This window comes from Gymnoscopelus braueri, assembly GCF_963280865.1.
Source record: "Gymnoscopelus braueri genome assembly, chromosome: 12".
Taxonomy (NCBI): domain Eukaryota; kingdom Metazoa; phylum Chordata; class Actinopteri; order Myctophiformes; family Myctophidae; genus Gymnoscopelus; species Gymnoscopelus braueri.
Genome location: NC_137614.1, coordinates 33,610,258 through 33,632,333, shown reverse-complemented (window position 1 = coordinate 33,632,333; position 22,076 = coordinate 33,610,258). Strand labels below are relative to the sequence as shown.

General features: G+C 41.2%; 1 protein-coding gene across 1 annotated transcript in view; it reads right to left on the bottom strand.

The window, feature by feature from the left end:
* The window catches only part of LOC308097530 (voltage-gated potassium channel subunit beta-2-like), a 64,398-nt gene that overhangs the window by 14,537 nt on the left and 27,785 nt on the right, over window positions 1-22,076 (bottom strand). Inside the window, exons 3-8 of the mRNA XM_080445352.1 lie at window positions 6,932-6,975; window positions 6,584-6,621; window positions 4,698-4,777; window positions 1,528-1,572; window positions 913-957; window positions 443-486 (exon numbers count right to left, since the gene is read on the bottom strand). Coding sequence (XP_080301478.1) covers window positions 443-486; window positions 913-957; window positions 1,528-1,572; window positions 4,698-4,777; window positions 6,584-6,621; window positions 6,932-6,975 — 296 coding nt within the window. The remainder of the gene's footprint in view (window positions 1-442; window positions 487-912; window positions 958-1,527; window positions 1,573-4,697; window positions 4,778-6,583; window positions 6,622-6,931; window positions 6,976-22,076) is intronic.

The following is a 22,076-nucleotide window of genomic DNA, read 5'->3' as shown; positions in this document are numbered from 1 at the left end:
AAGGACCCCCAGTTTGATATGCATCAGCCCACTGACCCCCCATTTGATACAATCTTTATCTCTTGGACCCCAATTTACACTGTAAAATCCTCAGTGTTAATTCTAACACTTACGAGAGTTAAACAGTTACGGATCCATTTCTGAGAGTTAAATTAACACTTACGGATCCATTTCTGAGAGTTAAATTAACACTTACGGTATTTGTACACTCTCAGAGTTACAGAAGTATAAGTGTCCGTTGGTTCATACAAATTTGAATATCATTCAAATATATTCTATAAATTATATAGAAATCTTTTCACAGGGAAATGTGTGTGTGTGTGTGTGTACATGCGTACTTGCAATACATACAAGTAATGTATTTATTGTAAAATACATAGAATAGTATGTATTGTATTAGTCGAAATTTCATCATGAATAATAACTGGTGACTAAATCTCACCTTCAATGATATGTTTTCTGGATAATCCTCTTTCTGTTTCTGCTCTGGAAAGCAAACAGAACCAAGTTAGCATGATTCTATTGATGTGTTGTTGTTTTTTTTAGTTGGAATTTGACCTTATTATCTTCTTGTGTGTGAGTCCAAAACGGCAGTCTATGAAAGGGTGTGTGTGTGTGTTGCCGTACACGCACGGCAGCACGCACAATAACTTTCAGCACTCAAAGGGGAGCTGCTTAGAGTGTGAAACAATTTTGTCCGTAGAGAACTTGCATGATTTCAGCAAGCTGAAATCAGAATGAAATGCCTCAACTCAGAATGAAATGCCTCAGAGGGGGGGGGAGAGGAGAGGAGAGGAGAGGAGAGGAGAGAAGAGAAGAGAAGAGAAGAGAAGAGAAGAGAAGAGAAGAGAAGAGAAGAGAAGAGGAGAGGAGAGGAGAGGAGAGGAGAGGAGAGGAGAGGAGAGAACTTACTTTCCTCCCCAGAAAATCTTTGTGGTGATGACCAAAGTGGAACGCCTGTATGACAGAACACATCAAATAACTTAAACTATGGAAGTCTCATTCATTCAAAGAGTACAGTATGCAGTGCACATACATACATTATTATGTTAAACAGTATATATACTGTACTATTACAGTCAGTAAGTATCTATTAGACCCTCCAGAAAAACGCGGGCAAAAATCCTTGATTATGCGGGCTAAAATCCTAGATTTTGCGATGAAATATTTGTATGTGATTTTATGCAGTGAAAAAATACAGGTCTACGAAGCATCCCAAGTCCTCCCTCCTGGACTGGTTAAGGTGCTATGTACCCAGAAAATTCGTCATTGTTCATTTATCCATTTGTAACTCTCAGAGTTCACATCCCTCTAAAATCCCTAAGGATGTGACTGTGTAGTGTGGCGTTTGTGCTGTAATGTGTGTCAAACACAGACACTTTATAACTGCTTTAGAAGTACATTATTGTGCAATCTATTGAGGTGAACCATATTCGTTAGCACGTTTCCTCATCTATATATAGACACGCACGCATGCACATGCACACACACACACACACACACACACACAGAGTGTGAATACTCTACCTCCATCCCTTCTTCTTAATAATATTTCCTAACACAACCTCGGCCCTGGGAAAGAGAGAGGAGGAAGAAGAGACAGACAGACAGACAGACAGAGAGAGACACAGAGAGAGAGACACAGAGAGAGAGACCAGACATCAATTAGCATGAGAGATCAGATATGAATTAGCACGAGAAGCCATCAGAAAGAGGACAATGAAGCAAAACAATGCAACAAATCATAGTACAACACAAAGACACATATCGTTGCTGTCGGGTGGAAACGGTGTATGTCCAAACCGTTTGTATTATTTCATTTTGTGTAATACAAATATTGATACAAGCTCATAGCACGTCGCATCGCGACTTGTATGACGAAGTGGGCCATTCATTTACAAAAAACATAAAAAGTTGAAATATGGAGATACAGCTGCCCCGACAGCGACTATATTCCCTGTGACTCATTTAACCTTTGTTTACTATCATGTCAGAAAATGTCAGACAGTGGGGTGCTTTAGGGTGAGAGGGGGAGGGGGGCGTCCTCCCACATCTGAAACAGATGTTTTATGTCCGCCTAAAGGCCCAATGTGTTCTTCATGAATGGCTCACAGTCACACATGCCTATTCTACACACAGTACACAGCACATCTGACTGCCGCGGACAGCTCCTGCTCTGTATGTGTGTGTGTTTGTGACATCTCAGGTACACAGTCAAATCCGTTGTGTGAATTCAACACTGACTGTCTACAGTTGTATGTACAGTATTTTACTTTGTATACAATATGGCTAAGGCAGTTCTCAGATCACATGAGCTCACAGGGTTAATACACACATGGCATTATGCTATGACACAGACCAGTCATTCTCAGTATGCCATTTTAGCATATTTGGCTGTTTTCCGTGAGTCGCACACAGAAAAAAGAGAACAGGCGCATATTTTCTAGCAGAGCAATTGTACATGATTTGCCTTCACTGAAGTCCACTCTGCATGCACTTAGGATAACATAATGGGGTTACTATTGTGTGGAACTGTGGCGATGAAAGGGGTTTTGCATTTTATTATTTATTTCTCTCTTTTCTTTTACCACATTATTAATTGTGTGTCAAACTATTATAATGAGGCTGTCTGTTTGTCTCAGAAATAAGTACGGTAAGAAGGGGGAGGGGGGGTATCCACAGTGCATGTTCCTTGCATGTTCTCTGTGTTGTCACAAGCGCTTCCTCTCACACCAAAGAAACAATGGTACTGTAGGAACACACTCTTCTACTGCCAGTGCAAGGCCTTATAGAGCTGGAGAATGGTTGCCCCAGGTCATCCTTGTAAATAGGAATTGTGTTCTCAAGTGACCAACCTGGTTAAATAAAGGTTAAATAAAGGTTACGCATGACAAGCGGTCCATGCAGTGCTTGGGTAAACAGGGTGCACACCCATCTCAATGGCTCAGCCAGTGCAAAGATTTTACTTTACTTTATTCATTTGTAGGGACCATGTACAACATTAAACATAAATGTTGCCATTGTATGTATATACCAGAATTATCTTCAGCTCATTTCTGTTCTACAATAGATATAAAATTATATATATATAAAATTATATAACAGTTATATTTAGTGAACCAATAATTCAGATCCATGCAGCTGATCTTGCAGTCATGCTAAGCAATGCTTCTTAGATGTTCAATCTAGTCATGTTTGGTAAAAATATATTTGATGTGGTGTTAATCAAGCTTATAAAAAGAATGGATATCATTTTATGTTTTTGTTTGTTTGTTTTACTACTATCATACTTCATAATAATTATAATAAAAATTATGTATAAACAGATGTACATAAAACACCAACAAACACATACAGTACACTCTCTTGCTCTCCCTCTCTATCTCTCTCTCACACACACGCACACGCACACATGCAGGCATGCACACGCGTACACAATTAGCACCCCCTTATATTATTCAAATATTCCCAGCTGGATTTCACTGGGGATTAATCTAATGTGAGTGGCAGCAGCCAATTCATATCTAATGGATGCTCTGTCATTTCCCACTATGTCAATTTCACAGCTGCCCTAATCGAAGAGGATGAATAAATCATCACCATCCTTCGAGTGCCCTGGAGATCTGAGACTCATGCTGCTTCCGCTAGTTTCTGTTGCTCATTGTCACACCAACTTCTTTCAAAGTCTCTAGTCAGAACATCTGGAAATGTCACGCATGATTTTTACTTAGTTGCGCACTGGTGTCACGCACTGAAAAAAGCAGATCTACAAGCTCACAACTGTCGGCTTGCAAGGCGTTGTGAGTTTGTAGACAGCTTTTTCAGCGCGCGACACCCTCGTGCAACTAAGTATAACCAGGTGCGAAACTACGGGTGGGCCTGAGTGGGCCCAGGCCCAGCCAGATTGAGAGATTTCCCCAATACGATATGTGTGAGATCCATAACAACTTTGGATTCCACTGGGCACGGTAGCATTGCGTTCTGGCGTGACACGGCAGCTGCACCTGACTGCTTCAGAAACGTCCCACAGCCCCAGAAGCGGCGAACGTGCACCGCTTAGAAAATATGCGCCTGTTTTTTTCTGCGTGCCACACACACACAGCCAAATAGACGGTGAGAAAAACGATCATAATTGTCATTATCCAAAAACTCAGGCGCAGCCAGATTGTTCCAGGCCGAGTCATTAGACACGTTCTGTATCCACCACTGAGTAAAACTCAGGTCTCCAGAGCAGAAGATCTGGTCTGTCCAGCAAAGCAGACTCTTTTTTGTGCCACTACATTGTATTTGGTAGATGTGACATGATCAACAATATAGAATATTTGAGGTCAAACCACACTGCTGTGACATGTAAAAGGGGACGTCAGGGGATGTTACAATGCACATGGTTCATGTTATATACTGTAGGCTGGTGACCTGACAGACATGAGGCTTTAAGGGAAAGAGTAAAGTCACCCTGACCTCAAAGACTCATGGGACTTTAGACTGAACATCAGAAGGGAAGAGGAGAGTGGAAGATTGTGTGTGTGTGTGTGTGTGTGTGTGTGTGTGTGTGTGTGTGTGTGTGTGTGTGTGTGTGTGTGTGTGTGTGTGTGTGTGTGTGTGTGTGTGTGTGTGTGTGTGTGTGTGTGTGTGTGTGTGTGTGTGTGTGTGTGTGTGTGTGTGTGTGTGTGTGTGTGTGTGCACATCATACTCACTTCCCAGCAGCATAGACCTCGGCCGTGTCAAAGAGATTGATTCCATTCTCGTAGGCTAATGTCATCAGTTCTTCTGCCACCTATAACCAGATAGAGAGATGGAATATAAAGAGACAGCGAGAGGGGGAATGATAGAATGTACATTTTAAAAGATAGAATGTACAGTTTAATTATCATGAATTCATTCATAATTATCACGGTGACATTGCTTGAAGTATATTACAGTATAGTACATTCCTTACAAGTTACATGGTCTAAATGACAAGTATTACATGGCACTGAAGTAATATGTTTCAATACTGTTCATCTCACTGCATACATATTGTTTTAGATTTGTTTTAGATAAGACACTTGTTTGGTTTACTGGCCAGTTCCATAATAATTCAAATTGTTCATAAACATGTAGCTGTCCATTATTTCACTGTGGGGATGGGGTTGCATGCGTGTGGATAGAGCTCTAGCCTGGCATGGCCAGACTAATATCACTGCGTAGATATTAGTCTGGAATCTCTGTGTGGAACCTGCATTTCCGAGGGGAAAATTACAAAAATGCCCCTGGTGATAAACTCGCCCCATATTTGCATACTGGGCCCTTATTGGTCCCTCACAACTTCGGACGGAGAGAAATCCAATTTCTATTGAGAGGGGCCAGACCGAATCTGCCAAGGGGAATTTCTTTTGCAATGGCATATTCACCTGTTTCCTAGGCCGTGTGTTTTCCACTTCCCTGTCGATTTCATTGGATATCATTGGTCATCTGACCAGTTCCATTGGATTTCATTGGATCAAATCGACAGGAAGTGGAAAACGCACAGCCTAGGAAACAGGTGAATAGACCAATTATTTGTTTACCAACACTGAGACTGGACGCACGGGTGATTGTTTCATGCAATCAATTCCCAACATATTGTTTTGGGGTGCGCTGGTTTCAGTTCATTCAACCTCCTCTTGTGTGTTGGCTAGTGAGGCGCGTCCTACCGAGACATGACAGAATGGGTTTCCTTTGGTGCCGGCCTGCACGCGCATACTGGTTCTTATCAGTGTAACGTCGTCTGTTAAGGGGTCTATTTGTCTGGAACCAGGCTAACAGAGCTGGAGTGGACACCTGTCCACTGTACTACTCAGCACCATGGACAGCTCCACTCTGCTCAAACCAAGCATTGCAACCCACAGCTATTGTGACTAGAAAAAAGCCCCTTCCTCTGCAAATTTGATTGTAATATTTTGTGTGCGTGTGTTTGCTGTTTATTTTTATTTTGTGAATAGTCTACAAATATAGACTAGTTGTAGTTGCTGTACAATAAATGGCCATTGATTTATTGTTCACACTATTGGCTGTTAGATATTAAAAGTGAAGTGTAGTGTAGAAGAGGTTGCTGCAGGCAGCTCTTCTGTGTGTCTGTCACAGTCACACAAACTCCGGTGGCCACAACATGTTTTATCCCAGGTTCTGATTCGGATTCGGATGTATGCACAACACCAAACAGTTCAAAGAAATACATTTACGGATGAATTAATTGCATGGAAATAACACGGTGTGTAAGGACCTTTACAGTGCCGTTATGCACAAAACCTATTTCAGTCCCTGCAAACATTATCACAACAGCATGTACTGTATTTAACTTTCCTAAAACGGAACAGACTTCAGCAGTTAATGTATTGTCTGATACACAGCAACATCATCAGTTTTTATTCATCCATTTGTAACTCTGTTAGTGCACAAATGTAACCAAATGAACATGAAAGTGACCATTTGGGTCCATTTGTACGTGTTAAATGAACACGGAGGATGTTACTGTGTATGAGCCTGTGACCTGGTTCAGACTAAGCTGCCATTTCAAGGTAACATGAAGTGAAGGCATCGTTGTTGATTTATTCTCACTTACCTCTTCTGTTATCTGGCCCCCGAAGGTAACCCATGTGCCTGTGTAGAGAACAATGAGAGGACAATTATAATGTGCATTGTGTGTTAAATCTTTTTGACCCCTTTCTACATACATATATACTGTACTGTATACTGTACATAAGTGCAGCACACAGGTTTTGAAATCTCTCATGGACATTGCATTGGCATATACGTACATACTGTATATTCATCCTGTATCTCCTTACCCTAAGCCTAACGCTAGGAGATATTTGCCTAACCCTAATATTTTGGAAAAATAAATGACGTCAAAGTGCACACACAAACAAACGCACTGCACGCACTCACAGCATGCCCAACACCAACTCACCTAATCCGAGACAGGACACCCTCAGTCCAGATTTCCCAAGATTCCTGTTGACAAAATGAAAAGTTGTCCAGTGAGGAGAAGTTGACGCTATAGCTCATGGTTTATAAAACACTTGCAGTGCAGTGAGAAGAAAACCATAATAGGATCTGAGCTCTAACTGGACAAAGAGATCAATATAGCACAAAACCCTGGACACATATGAGCCAGACTAAACAATATCTGGCCTCGTCTCCACTGAGACATAAGAAACAGGTGTATTGATATCCCGAAGGCAGTAGCCATCCTAGCACACTTTGATTTCTGAAGGGAAAGAAAGAAAGAGAAAAAGAAAGAGAGAACGAACTAACTTTATGGGTCCATTATTACACACACAGAGATAAATTGACACTCTAAATTTAGCAGTGCAGCCACACCAGCATGCCAATTCTGGAGAGAACATTCGGCAAAAATAGCCGATCTACAAGCGCTTTGCAATGTTGCTTGTAGATCGGCTATTTTTGGCGAAGAGATGTGGTGTAGACGGGAAAAAAAGTGGTCCAAGTGCAGTTGTAACTGCGGTCCGTTTCACTAAGACTAGAGGGTTTAAGTGGGTAGTAGCCTAGTAGTGTGGCAATAAATGTGTATTTAGTGCTGTACTAAGAATGAGACGTAACTAGCAAGGCAAAGCTGCACTAAAGTCACTCTGCAGCAGTGGTGTAAAGTAACTATTTACTCAAGCACTATACTTAAGTAGGGTACTTAAGTAGGGGCGTCAGTGGCTCAGGGGTAGAGTGGCCGGTATAGCGGCCGGATGGGAACCGTGAGGTTTCCAGTTTGATCCCGGGGTCCCCCAGAGTTAGTGTCGAAGTGTCCTTGAGCAAGACGCTGAACCCCTAATTGTTCCCGATGAGCAGGTTGGTGCCTTGCATGGTTTCCTCCGCCATCGGTGTATGAATGTGTGTGTGAATGGGTGAATGTAATGCACACTTTGGATAAAAGCGCTATATAAATGCACCATTTACCTTTTAGGTATTTTATTTTAGGTATTTTTACTTTATTGGATTACTTCCACTTTTCAGTACTTTTACTTCTACTCCACTACATCTCAGAAGCAAATAATGTACTTTTACTCCACTTTTTTTTTGTTGAAAACTTTAGTTACTAGTTACATTGTAGATTTTGATTATTATTACAAAACATACATTAACTACTTCAACCCTTTATACATTTCGACCATTTGAAAATAGCCGATCTAAAAGCTCACAATGCGTGATAAAAGATTTTATACATTTAGAAAACTTGTGAAATGGGACATTCTGCATAATGAGAACTTTCTACTTTTGGTACTTTAAGTACATTTTGATGCCAATACTTTTGTTCTTTTACTCAAGTAAATTTAGAATTCCGGACTTGTAACTCTGCAGCAGTGTTGATTTCGTCGACTAAAAATGTTCGTCGACTACATTTTTTCACTGACTAAAACTAAATAAAAACTAAGCTATGATGACTAAAACTATTACTAAATATATTGACAATTTCGTCAACAAATAAAAACTAGACTAAAATGTTAGTGAGGGACTAGTGGAGAAGAGATCCAGTAGAACTAAGACAAGTCATTTTATGTTTGGTTGCGCTCGGGTGTTGCGCCCTGAAAATAGCAGATCTACAAGCTCACCGATCTACAACTTGTAGATCGGCTATTTTCAGCATGCAACCAAGTGTAAAATATGCCATTGCGACGCCATCAAGGCCCGTCAAAATACATTTTAGTCGACTAAATCAACTGTACATTTAGTCGACTATAATCTTATGATATTTAATTGACTAAAACTAGACAAAAACTAAAACATTTCAGATGACTAAAATGTGACTAAAACTAAATGGAATTTTATTCAAAAGAAAAAAAATTGCTGGCAAAATCAACACTGCTCTGCAGCCTCGGATACAACAAGAAAAGAGTCAGGGACCTTCACCTTCCACTGAAGCCAGTAGCGTTCTCTACTGCATGATTAGTTTCATTCCTCAGGGCTGAAGGACAGCCACGGTTCCAGAACTCATGACAGCCACAATGTGCAAGGCCTCTCTCCTCTCTCTCCATCCTTCTGCTTTAGTATTAATCTTTCCCTCGCTCTCTTTCATTGGCATTGAACGTTCAACCCTGAATCTGCGCAGCTTGAACGGCCCAATGCTTCTGCAAGATGCTTTAAGATGCGGCCCCTCTCCCACGTACAAAAGAAACACAGCCTAAGTGAAGCCATGAAAACAACAATTGTGTCGGCTGCCTTGGAAAGTGAATGGTGCTCGCTCAATTGCAAGATTTTTTTTGTTATTTATTTGAAAGCAAAGAGAAAGTAACATTGCTCGCCCACGCTGGATGGATGGCAGTGCTGCAGACAAGGTGAAAATATGAGAGTGCATCTATCGCTGTAAGTATTGATTTGTTTTCAAAAGGCCGACCTTGTGCTCAAAACCTCTCTGCATGTGAACGCTCACAGGCACGCCGAACGCCCACGCGCAGCTGACACGCGTAAACATTCTCGCTTCAAACTTTGTTGACAAACTCTACGTTTAACCTGGCATTTCAACCTGGCAGCCCTATTTTGGGGCATGTCATTATAGCTTGTAGATCCTCTCGTCGCTATTTGTCGTACGAAAAAGTGTATAGAGAGCTTAAAGGGATATTTCACTTTCAAAAAAACTTTTGGTGATTTTATCGTCCACTCAGGCTTTTGTGAGCCCCGCAGACAGTTTTTAAGTTGCTTGATTCAATATTTAGATATTAGATATTCATTTTATCAGACACGCCCCCTTCCTATACAAACCCATTGTAACTTTAAACTCCATTTTTAACATGTTAGATTCATCAAAAACACCCGTCCTTGGTTCTGGTGACTCATACCGCCCCCCTAATACGCGAGGGGCCGTGTTTTTTCAATTACTTTTTTCATTTATTTGTAATATTTTTTTTGGAAAATGAAAAAAAACAAATACAATAAAAAAATAAATAATAATAAATGAAAAAAAATATCGGAAAAACACGGCCCCCTCACGCATTAGGAGGGCAGGGTGAGTCACCAGAACCAAGGACTGGTGTTTTTGATGAATCTAACATGTTAAAAATGTAGTTTGAAGTTACAATGGTTTGTATAGGAAGGGGGCGTGTCTGATAAAATGAATATCAAATATCTAAATACTGAATCGAGCAACTTAAAAACTGTCTGGGGGGCTCACAAAGGCTTGAGTAGATGATAAAATCACCAAAAGTTTTTTTGAAAGTGAAATATCCCTTTAAGCTCTATCATCCTTATTCTGGGGGACCATTTGCCGAAAATAGCAGATCTACAAGCTCACAATGCATCGCAGCGCAATGCGTTGTGATTTTCGGCAAAGGGTACATGAGCTGTCATCAGCGTGGGGGACGCGATAACTATAAGGCTTTAGCCAATGCAACAAAACTAAAAAGAGATGGTTGCCATATACCACCAGAGCTTCACTGTAAACATAAAAGGGTCCTGAACGTCAAAGTCATGTAAGGGCATTCCAAAATAAGCCCAAAGTCACTGCCGACCGCGCCTCTGAAACGCATGTGCAGTCATGTAGGCCAATTAACCTATTAAGTCACATTAGTGAGCTGGCTGACGGGCCCCAGTGAGATATGTGGAAGCACCGGTGTGGAATGCTGGGTGGGCTTAGTGGGACGATGCAGGGAATTCCATACAATTCTAGAGGTTAACTAGACCACCTGCTGTTGACTGGACCCCCTCACCGACGGGCCCCAAGGACAACAGGAACTGTCCAGGACATGCAATCTACACCAGCGGTTCCCAAACTTTTTAGCTCAAGACCCAAAAGAGAAATTTGATGTCTCCCCAGGACCCAAACTAGTGAGAATAGCTAATATCTATAAGACCACAACGTGTCGCGATGCAACGCATTGTGGGCTTGTAGATTGGCTGCTTTCGCGATACTTCTTAAACATTTGTTTTGTAATTTATGGAATTTCTTCCATTAAAAAAAAGGAAAATGTCATTTTGAAATAATAATCACAGAATATTTACCTGTGACCCATAACAATGTGTCCACGAGCCACAAATGGGTCCCGGCCCACTGTTTGGAAACCATTGATCTACACAGGACCATTATGGCTCCTTTTGTGGACTGTTCAAGACGGTTCGAGCACTGGAATGGTCTTAACCACTAACAGTAAGTAAGCCCTACAGTATATACTTAATATTAAATAGCGATCTGCAAGCTCCACAACTGGTTCAGATGCCATGTGTTGAGAGCTTGTAGATCTGATATCACGGTGTCACGATTTTGGGAATATTTTGAAAGTTGCAAAGATTCGCCACCAAAATAGGGACGCCAGGTTGAAAGTGGAAAGTGCTGATTCATGGCCTTTCCATGTGTTATAGAGTATTGTCATTATCATATATGGACATCTTAGGATGTTACAAAGCTCCATAGCATGTGAGTTACAAAATGACACATATTTTAGCTACACGTTTTGTTAGCTAGAGGATTTCGACGTACATACTGTACAGTTAGCTAGCTTATCTCTGAGGTGAAGAGGTCAGAGTGTTTGTTTTATGTGTTGAGTAGTGCTGTTTGTATGCAGACCCTCTACTGCGTCAAGGTTAAACAGCGCCAAGGCATCTGGGACAGCTGCTCACACATTTTGTGTGTAAACATACACATGTAGACGCAACTCACGCTCCACTCAAATGCACCCGTAAAGCCTGAGTTATGCTTAGCTGCGCACCAAAAACAGCCGATCTACAAGCTTGTAGAGCTTGTGGATCGGCTACGAACTTGTAGATCGGCTGTTTTTGGTGTGCGACACCCGTGCACATCTACGTGTACATCTGGCATAAGGGCTCAGACTTATGAGGCGTGTCTCACACAGTTGTTAAATCCAGCTTTTATCAGCTGAGGCTCTTAGCCAAAGTCAAGTCTGCTGTAACCCTCTCTGATTTTGAACGTCTTATCCATGCTTTTATCTCAACCCGACTCGACTACTGTAATGCACTTTATGTTGGCATTAGCCAAGCCTGCTTGTCACGACTACAGTTAGTCCAAAACGCGGCCGCTCGCCTCTTAACAGGGGCACGGAAATATGATCACATCTCCCCTATTCTTGCCTCCCTACACTGGCTCCCTGTTCGTTACAGGATTCAGTTTAAGACTTTAATGTTTGTCTTTAAATGGGCTGGCACCATTATACATATCCGAACTTCTACCTCCCAATAATGGTACAAGGGTCTTGAGGTCTACTGACCAGTCACTCCTTAAGGTCCCAGCAACAAAGTTGAAAACACGGGGAGACAGATCATTTTCCTCCATAGCGCCCACATTGTGGAACAAGCTGCCACCCCATGTTAGAGTGTCTCAAACCCTGCCTGTGTTTAAATCACGTTTGAAAACTCACTTGTTCTCCTTGGCGTTTGAAAATTCAGATTGAGAAGCTGCTGCTTCCCCAGGCATTGTGTCAATCGTTGTCTTGTTCATTGTGTGTGTTCTCTTGTTTATTTTAGTATTTTACTGAGTGTACAGCGCTTTGGTTCAACACTGTTGTTTTTAAATGTGCTCTATAAATAAAGTGGATTGGATTGGATGGGATATAAATTAGGCTTAAATACTGTAGGGTGAAGGTCACGGCTGTCACTGGTACTGGTGTGTTGTGGGACAGGCTTTTTATTAGGTGTCAACAGCATGGCTCCCCATGGAGTTTCATACTGTTCGGCACGCAGCAGGTGGAAGGGCACTGCCTCCCTGGAAAATAGGGCACCGCAATATTAATGTATTTAACCCATTAAGACCTGAGGCCGATTCTCCACATGCCTTCTAAATCAGTAGTTCTCAAACTTTTTCGTAATTCAAAATGATTCAACATTTTTCAAACACTTTCAAGATTTAAAAAAAAATGTAAAAAAATAGCAGATATACAAGCTCGCAGCGCGTCACTTTGTGCCGCCCTGCAAGCTTGTATATCTGCTATTTTTGAATAGCCAACGCTAAAATCTAAAATGACACAGATGCTTTCCCGGTCTTAATGGGTAAAGAAAAAATCTTTACACACCCTGACGTCCTTATTTTTCATATTAAAACAACTCAGGTCTTATTCTAATAATGGTGTGGCAACCATGGATCTCTTCATGTGGCTATAGTCTATGAAGCCAATTATCATTTACGTGGGTTTTTCTTACTAATACTATAATTTTTATTGCTGCTACAATGTATGAGGATCCAGAACAGACGTTTTACTCTCATGTACTCACACAAGATGTTACAATAAAGACACCATGACCGTGACGCTGATTTGATAGCTCGAATCCTACAGAACCACGCCATAAAGAAAATGCCTTTTCAAATCTCTTGCCATGCAATTCAGAAGATATAGATTTAGGACAAGGGACAGTTTTGAAAGGGACAGCGGTGTGATACAATGAAGGATGAACACATGAAAGATGTTACATCATACAAGAATACAACATGAAACTCACTTAGCTCAAATAGTAATAATGGGATGACAAAAACTCCACACAATAGAATTTAAACTACAGTGATGATCAAATAAGGTTAAAACTAAACAAATTTACATCAATGTAAATAATATGGCTAAAATGCAATACAGACAGTACACCCACCCACCCAGCCAGATTCACACATTTCAAAACCAAGGAACTTGCCATATTGTGTGACACCTGCCGTGCTTAAACCACACCAGTATGATGATGATATCAGGAGGCCAGGACACCATTCATTTGCAATTACAATCTAGGCATTTGCAGAAGCACTCATCCAGATGGACTTACAAAGTGCTAGATTGGAGTAAGTGGCATGGATCCAATCATTTCTCAACGCTGAAGGACATGGAGTTGATGAACCTTGGTGGAGCAACACTGTGTGTGTGTTGGACAAAGTCCACTGAGGGCCAGGAACAGATCTTCCCACGAGACACTAAATTACACGTTCCACTGATGCTTGGCAGTCACATTAATGGACATGATGGATGATGTGTTGAGGGCTGTTATGTTACTTTATTTAGCTGATGAAATACAGTAGATGTAGACAGTAGTATTAGGATTTTTCTAATTTGACAAAAATATTATTATTAGCATATATATACACTCTAAAGCCTGAGTTATACTAGATCTGCCTGAGAATAGCAGATCTTCAAGCTCACAATGCATCGCACTGCCATGCCTTGTGAGCGTGTAGATCGGCTATTTTCGATTGCGTGACACTTGTGCGCAACTAAGTATGAATCACCCTTCAGCCCATTCTGTCCTTTATGATTATTTGGCACATTGTATGATAACAAGGCTCATTCTAATGCCTATGCCCTATGGTATTAGAATGAGCCTTAAAACAGCCAGGGTAGAAGGCCCCTCCCTACAGGTTGACTGGCTTGACATCAAAGTGGGGTCAGGGAACCCTTGAGGTCCTTAGGGGGTCCTTAGGGGGTCCCAGGGGGTGCCCAGTAAAAAGTTGAACAGTTTAATTTCAATATTATTGTATAATATTCACCCTCTCCACTGTTATCTCTCCACGTAGTACAGTACAGAGCCAGTTGTACTGTGATAAGTAAGTAGGTTGGAGGGGATCTATCCCCTTTACACATCACTAGAAATCTGGGAGATGGAGTGCTGAGGTGGAGTTCCAGCTCCACATCAACCGTTGGCGTCCTTACTTTAGCCTTAGTTAAGTGCAGTAACTACGAAAATAAATCTCAGAAAATGGGTTTAAAAGTGTTTCAACTGGTCAGCCAAATGAGATATCGGTATATAAGTGATATTACACTAATGGTATATCTGTTCTTGAGGTAATTGTTTATCCCCCAAAATCACATAGGCTAATTTGACCTTTGGGGATACACAAATAAGTCGGAGTGTCCAAAAACGTAGTTACCGCACTTTGGCTTTGTAGGGCAGAGAGTTGTACACAGAGTTGATTGTGGCTGAGATCAAACCCAAGACCTTGAGATTCAAAGGCGAGCACTTAACTGACTGAGCTACCTCGACACTACTTGTAGAATTCTGTATTAAATATAATCTAATAACACAAAACCCTGACAACAAGAGGGTTCATAAAATATCTAATAAAACACGTAAGTTACGTAACTGCTTAAATAAACCGTATAAACCTTTTAAAGCGTGCCCCGTTCCTCAGTGTTTGGTGATCCCTTTTAGCCCTGAAATCGTTCCCCCAGCGTACATAGAGCCTATTAGCAGTGCAGGGACTGTGAAATGATAGGAGAGGCCGTAATCTTCCGGTTGCTTTGTCCCGGCGGCCTCGACTGCTGGGTTAATTAAGACGTTTCGCCAACACGCAACTTTAGTGGATTAACCCGGCACATGACTTCAACGCCGCTGTCTGGCAGAAACCTTGTATCTCTATATTTCAACTTTTTATGTTCATCATACTTCATCATACAAGAGTGTCACACAAAAAATAGCCAATCTACAAGCTCACAACATGTCGCATTCACTATTTTGAAATGTTTTTAACCCATTCAATCCGGATCTGTGTGACTTTAGATTTCTTTGGCTATTCAAAAATAGCAGATATTCAAGAGTGCCACGCTATGAGCTTGTAGATCTGCTATTTTTTAAAGAATCATGAAAATGTGTGCAAATCTTTGAATATATACATTTTTAAAGCGAACATTTGTCAAATGTTAATTTGTCAAACATTTGACAAATGTCTTCTAAATCCTAACAGTTTTCTGAAAAACTATTGTTGCTATATCAGTGGTTCTCAAACCTTTTCTTGTCAAGGACCCCCAAAAGTATATGATGTTTGAGTTAAAAATGTTGTTTAAAGAAATATATGTATTCAAAGATTTGCACAAATGTTCAAGATTTTTCAAAAATAGCAGATATACCAGCTCACAGTGCAGCATGTATATCTGCTTTTTTTGAATAGCCAAAGTATAAAATAATGGTTATAGCTAAAATCTAAAATGACACAGATGTGTTCCCGGATTGAATGGGTCAAATGAATAATAAAAAAGGAACGGTTTTGGACATACAACGTTTCCACCCGACAGTGACTATATGCTTCTGGCATTGCTGCGGCTTGCTTGAATCAGAAGACTGTGGAGGCAGAGAGATGGCAGAGTGGTATCCTACTCAACAAGCTTGTTGGCTCGCACAGACCAAACTGCTGTGAGCGATAGGGCTCTCAGCCACATCGCTGACCTAACCTAACCTAACCAACCCCAACCCTATCATGACTCACTGGCTAGCCAGTGACATGTTATAACGGACAACACCACAATATTTGTGACTGAGATTTCAGATTGCTTTGGTTACAAATTTAAAAACATACCTAGAGAGAGAGAGGGAGGGAGAGAGGCATGATAGTGTTTTTGTACAGATGTTCTTGTGGATGTATGGGAGTGGAAGGGTTCTGCAGATGTTCTGGTGGATGTATGGGAGTGGAAGGGTTCTGCAGATGTTCTGGTGGATGTATGGGAGGCGAGCAGGGCAATAGCACATGTGAGAGGAGATACAATACAATAGATGCTGACAAAGACGATAGGAATGATAGGGGTTGAACACTGGGAAGGACTGATGCATTCTCATATGATTTCTTATTAAGGGGAAAGATGGTAGACGGCAGATCAAAGAGGCAGTGGATATTGGCTTTGTACAGACGTGCACGCAGCCACACACACACACACACTTTCTACTTTTCTTTCCTTTCTGCACATAATATTGAAGCGTCCCGGGGTGTGCCATTGGACAAAGAAGTACTTCCCAGCATGCCTCTGGGCGCACACCGAGACATGTATTGTGTATTGTTATTATTGTTGCATGTGTTGGAAAATAGGTCGTGGTTTATTGTGATTAATGCTGTGTGTTGTGTCGTGTTTTGTGTTGTGTTTAATGCCTACAGTAGTTACCAAAGGCACCTACTGTTGCTCAAGAGTTGAGCTCTGGTTATATTAACATTTGACTGCAATAAACCTGTTACCATAAAGTTATTGTCATGGAACTATCTTTGAATCTCCAAACCACCGGTCATTACAATACGAAAGCGAGAGACCAAACTAGATACAGACAGACAGACAGAGGGGAGTGCTAGAGAGAGAGATGAACAGAGGAAAGAGAGAGAAAAATAAAGATGGAAAGACCATGAGAGAGAGAACTAGGCATGAGATGAGGCATGTATGGGATTGGAAGGGTTCGGTGAACTGAAAATCGAGCCAAGCAATAAGACAGGAGAGGAGAGAAGGAGTGAGAGAGTGAAAGGAGATACAACAGAACAGAATAGACCGTGACAAAGAGGATATGAATGATGAAAGGACTGATGAATTCTCATATGATTTCTTATTAAGGCGAAAGATAGAAGATGGCAGATGAAAAAGGTAGCGGATATTGGCTTTGTCTGTGAGCACACGCACACACACACGCATGCACACACGTACGTAAACACACGCAAGACAATCATTCGTTTCACTCAACATCCTGTGAGCCAAAACGAGTGCTCCCTCTGCATCAATCACAGTGATGGGAACATATTTTTGTGGTATTGCATAGTTTAGGCTCACACACACACACACACACACACACACACACACACACACACACACACACACACACACACACACACACACACACACACTCGCAAACCAGAGTATCAAAATAAAGCACTGTGAAATTCAAACCACTTCCTTATACCATTAAGGAAGTGGTCTGTGTCATTTTAGATTTTAGCGTTGGCTATTCAAAAATAGCAGATATACAAGCTACAAGATATACAAGCTTGTACATCTGACATTTTTGAACATTTTTGAAAAATCTTGAAAGTGTTTGAAAAATCTTGAATTATTTTTTTTAAATTACGAAACAATTTCAATTTAGACCTCAGGTCTAAATGGATTATAGCGCTCAGATTCACAATGTAAATGTCCTTTGATGGAGAATCCAGGGTCGGAGGTGAGTGAGAACACATTGATGCAAAGCACAACATTAGCAGCAGGGAGTAATAAGAGACATGAGAAAAGGTTACACAGGACGTGACATTTAAAGACCCTTCAGGGGCTCGGCTGAGAAGCACATTTAATACAGAAGGCGATGGAGAAACAAAGGCTGTGAAGGAACTGGTGTCCCAAAGGGATGAGGGGATTTGTCTGTTATCACGCTGTTACGCTTTAATTAGTTTAGTTTGAGCAAGAGGCAAAGTAACAAAAATCCAATGTTAAATTATATATATATATATACACACCGTATACACACACGCACACACACACACTTACAGAATGATTATAGCATACAGAAAATGCTGAAAGTAATCTCTCTCTGTCGCTTTTCTGTACTGAAGCCTCACCTATGAAAACATCGGTTATTAGGGGAAATTGGGGATTGTAACTTTCCAACCATATAAACAAATTTTATTAATCTAATAACCATAAACTGACCGTAGAGAGAGGCAAAATGACAAAAAAGCCTTGTGTAATTATGTAATAATCATTCTTGTCAGCCATCTGTGGGGGTGACAGGGCAGCAGAGGGAGAGTGTCGGCCTTTCTCTTCAATCTTTTGTTGCAGCTCGTACCTACATGCATTCCCTGGACCTTGACAGAGCTGTCACGACTGAATTTCTTCTCTATTGAACAGTCACGTGAAAAAGGAGTATGAAGCACAGCAGAGAGAGAGAGAGCGGCATCTAATGTAGGGAAAGAGAGGGCCGAGAGAGAGGATGAAAGTGGGTGTTGTGTGACACAAAACTCTGGTTGAGCCACCAGGTCAACACAAAACGTCGTGGATTATTGGTTCTCGCTTTCGCCTTCCTTTCGCTCACCATCGATCACCCCCTTTTCTTGTCGCAGTATCTCAAGGTGTTTTCACGCTTGGTTCCTCTCAGCCTCTGAAGTGGACTCAGACCGTGACTCAGCAAAATAAAATGTACGCATAATTTGAACACTCCAATAGAACTCAGGGTGTTTTCACACTTGGTTCCATTCAGTCTTTGAAATGGACTCAGACCATGACTCAGCATTTTTTTGCGCATTATGTGAATACTCGGAAACGTAGTGTACTCAGTCTCAGGAGTTGGTCTCAGTTCATTTCAAGTCTGCATTGCAGTTCGCTTAACATGTGTATTGTGAACACAATGCACTCCAGCCATTTGCCATTGTATTTTAACCGTCTAGTCTTGCCGTAAACAGATCACACGCTATTGCACTGGGACAAGGAGTAGTTTGGTCCGAGGAAGAAACTACTGCATTTCTTTTCTCCAAAGAGTACACCAAACAGCAAGTGTCTACAGTTTTTAAGAGCAATTTGCTAGCGAGGTAACGCAACAATTTGAATGACCACTACACTTGTACTTTACAGTGTGTCCAATCTGTAAGAGGCAATTGTGGGGCGTCTTTTCGTCTGAGCCTCTGGGTTTACTTGAGATCACTAACGGAATGAACTTAGGGAAGACAATGAGTTGCCATGAGACATGACAATTTCATTAATTAAATGCAAGACTCAATTGCTTAGATCAGTTGTGAAGCCCTGCGACATAGAGAGAGTGAGACAGAAAAGTTATCTTTAACACATTGACTGCCAGAGTTTATTCATAATGTACTCACCCCTGTGCCAGCGATTTGCGTGTTTTTTTATTTTGTAATATTTCATTCAAATAAATTATCTGGCTGCGGTTTTAAACACATACGACAGATCTACCAGCAGAGAGCAGCAAATAGACACCTTGATCACTCGCTGACTCGCTCAACCCCCCCCAAACAGGCTCAAACAGTCAATACGTCATAACCGGATGTGAAGTACGATGTGATACACGACGACGATGACTGTTCGTCACCCAGACTTAAGAAAATAGAAGTGGAGCTCTCCGTTCGTTTTTTATACCGTGTGAAAAAACGTGTTTTTCCCTATTCTGGCCTAAAATGACCGGGGGAAAAAAAAGAGAACCGGAAACGGAATCTGCGTCATGAAACCGGATCCCGGTGAGTGTGAAGTAAGTGGAAAACGAAACTGATGATGAAAAATAAACAGAACAGCGCGATCACAGATTAAACAATGAAAATTCCAAAGAACGAGTTAATTCGTTCTTCAGAATTGCGGCACGCAAGCGATGGAATTGAAAAACGAATTAATTTGATCTAGGCAATCAATGTGTTAATTGTCGTATGAGTTAAAATAGCACAGCATTTTGCTGCGTAATATATGTGGATGCACATGTGCAGCTGTGTATTCATACATGTATGTGTTCACTAACTATGCTGGAGATTTTCCTCTGGTGCCCTAGTGTATTTACTTCAATGTTAATCTGAGCAACTGGTCTCTCTCTCTCTCTCGCTCTATTCTCACTGGGCACCATTTGAAATAAATCCACTTTGACAAGAAGACATTAACACCCCCCACTCAGTCAACCAGCCACAGGCTCTGGCCAACTTGTCTTGATGAACGCAGACATATCTACTGTACCTAGCACACCAAATACACCTCAAACTGCATCACACATTCACTGGAACAGGCATCACTATGTATAACACGTATGCAGCGCTTTTCCCACCTGTGCCATCTGCATCTTGATCCAGGAAAAAGTGTTAAGCACGTGGACATCTTATATATGAAAGTATCTCACTTACAAACCCACGCATGAAAGTGAAAGGAGAAATTGAAAATGATCCAAACCAGGCTAAGTCTAGAAACTTGAAGTTAAGAGTTTACTGAAGGAGTCGAAAGAAACTGGGTACCTTGTTGTTGTTTTTACAGATCACCATGACTGTGTTAAAATAAATCTTGATTGCACCTTTTCAATACAATTAACATGACATTATCCTCGCTTGTTAGTGAGGATTTGCCTCCCTAATTGTGCATTTATTCACTTGAGGGAAGATCTATTAAAAGTTGGTATATCATTATATATCAGAGAGAGAGAGAGAGAGAGAGTAGCAGTTACAGCCAATCCGGGACCAATCAATGTGGCATCTTTGAATTATTTATAAGTGCTTAATCAAAGATGTTTGTAAAGTGGTGATGATTGGGGAGGCACTGCCATGGAAAAAGATAGACACACAGTAAAATCCTCAGTGTTAATTTAATTTAAAATGGAACATTTCTACACTCTCAAACACTGAGGGTTTTACTGTAATTAATAGCTAATAGGTAATCTTGCTATCTTGCAGAACATGGGATATGAAATATGTAGAATTACAGCATCAATGCTATTAACATATAATGTTCCTGTTTGCAGCAGTTTCAGAGAATGAATTAAGGCTCAGAGAGGATACTACAGTCTGGACTGATAGAGGCTATATTCTGGCCCTGTGGAGGCTACAGTCTGACCTGGTGGAGGCTATAGTCTGACCTGGTGGAGGCTACAGTCTGACCTGGTGGAGGCTATATTCTGGCCAGGTGGAGGCTACAGTCTGACCTGGTGGAGGCTACAGTCTGACCTGGTGGAGGCTATATTCTGGCCAGGTGGAGGCTACAGTCTGACCTGGTGGAGGCTACAGTCTGACCTGGTGGAGGCTATAGTCTGGTCCTGTAGAGGCTACAGTCTGGCCTAGTGGAGGCAACAGTCTAGCCCAGTAAAGGCTACAGTCTGGTCCGGTAGAGGCTAGGGTTTGGTCCAGTTGAGGCCAGTCAGTTTCAAATTCCATTTTAGGAGAGTGGAATGCTTTGGATAAGGCTGTATAGTGGTTACACATAGCCTTTGAAGTGTAATTACAGACATGGCATATTGAAGAGAATGAGCATATGGTTTAGGAGAAAGAAGAGTGATTTTTATGTTTTGGACGGCAGTGGCACCAAAAATTCCTTCATCCGGAGTTTGTATTAAATGTTATCATGAAAGAAGGTATTCATTTAACAAGTCCCTCAGTCTTTGCCTTTTGAAAATTTCTTTGAATGGTATTGTAGGTAATGGGTGTGCTTGTTTTAAGCACTCTATTTGCACTTCAAAGTGATAAATGGGATTTATTCATCCCATTTGATAACATGTACAGCACTCCTTGCATATTAATGTCATGGCAATGTGGAGAAGATGGCACAGACGGTGGAAGTATCAAGTTCCTTTCACTTGTACTTGGAGCTGTAATCCAGGATTATTAAAAACTGAAGCGCTTTAACATAAAGCCAGTAAATGTATTTCTATTCTAACCTTGAACAAAATATTTATACCTCTGTGGGCAGAGATTG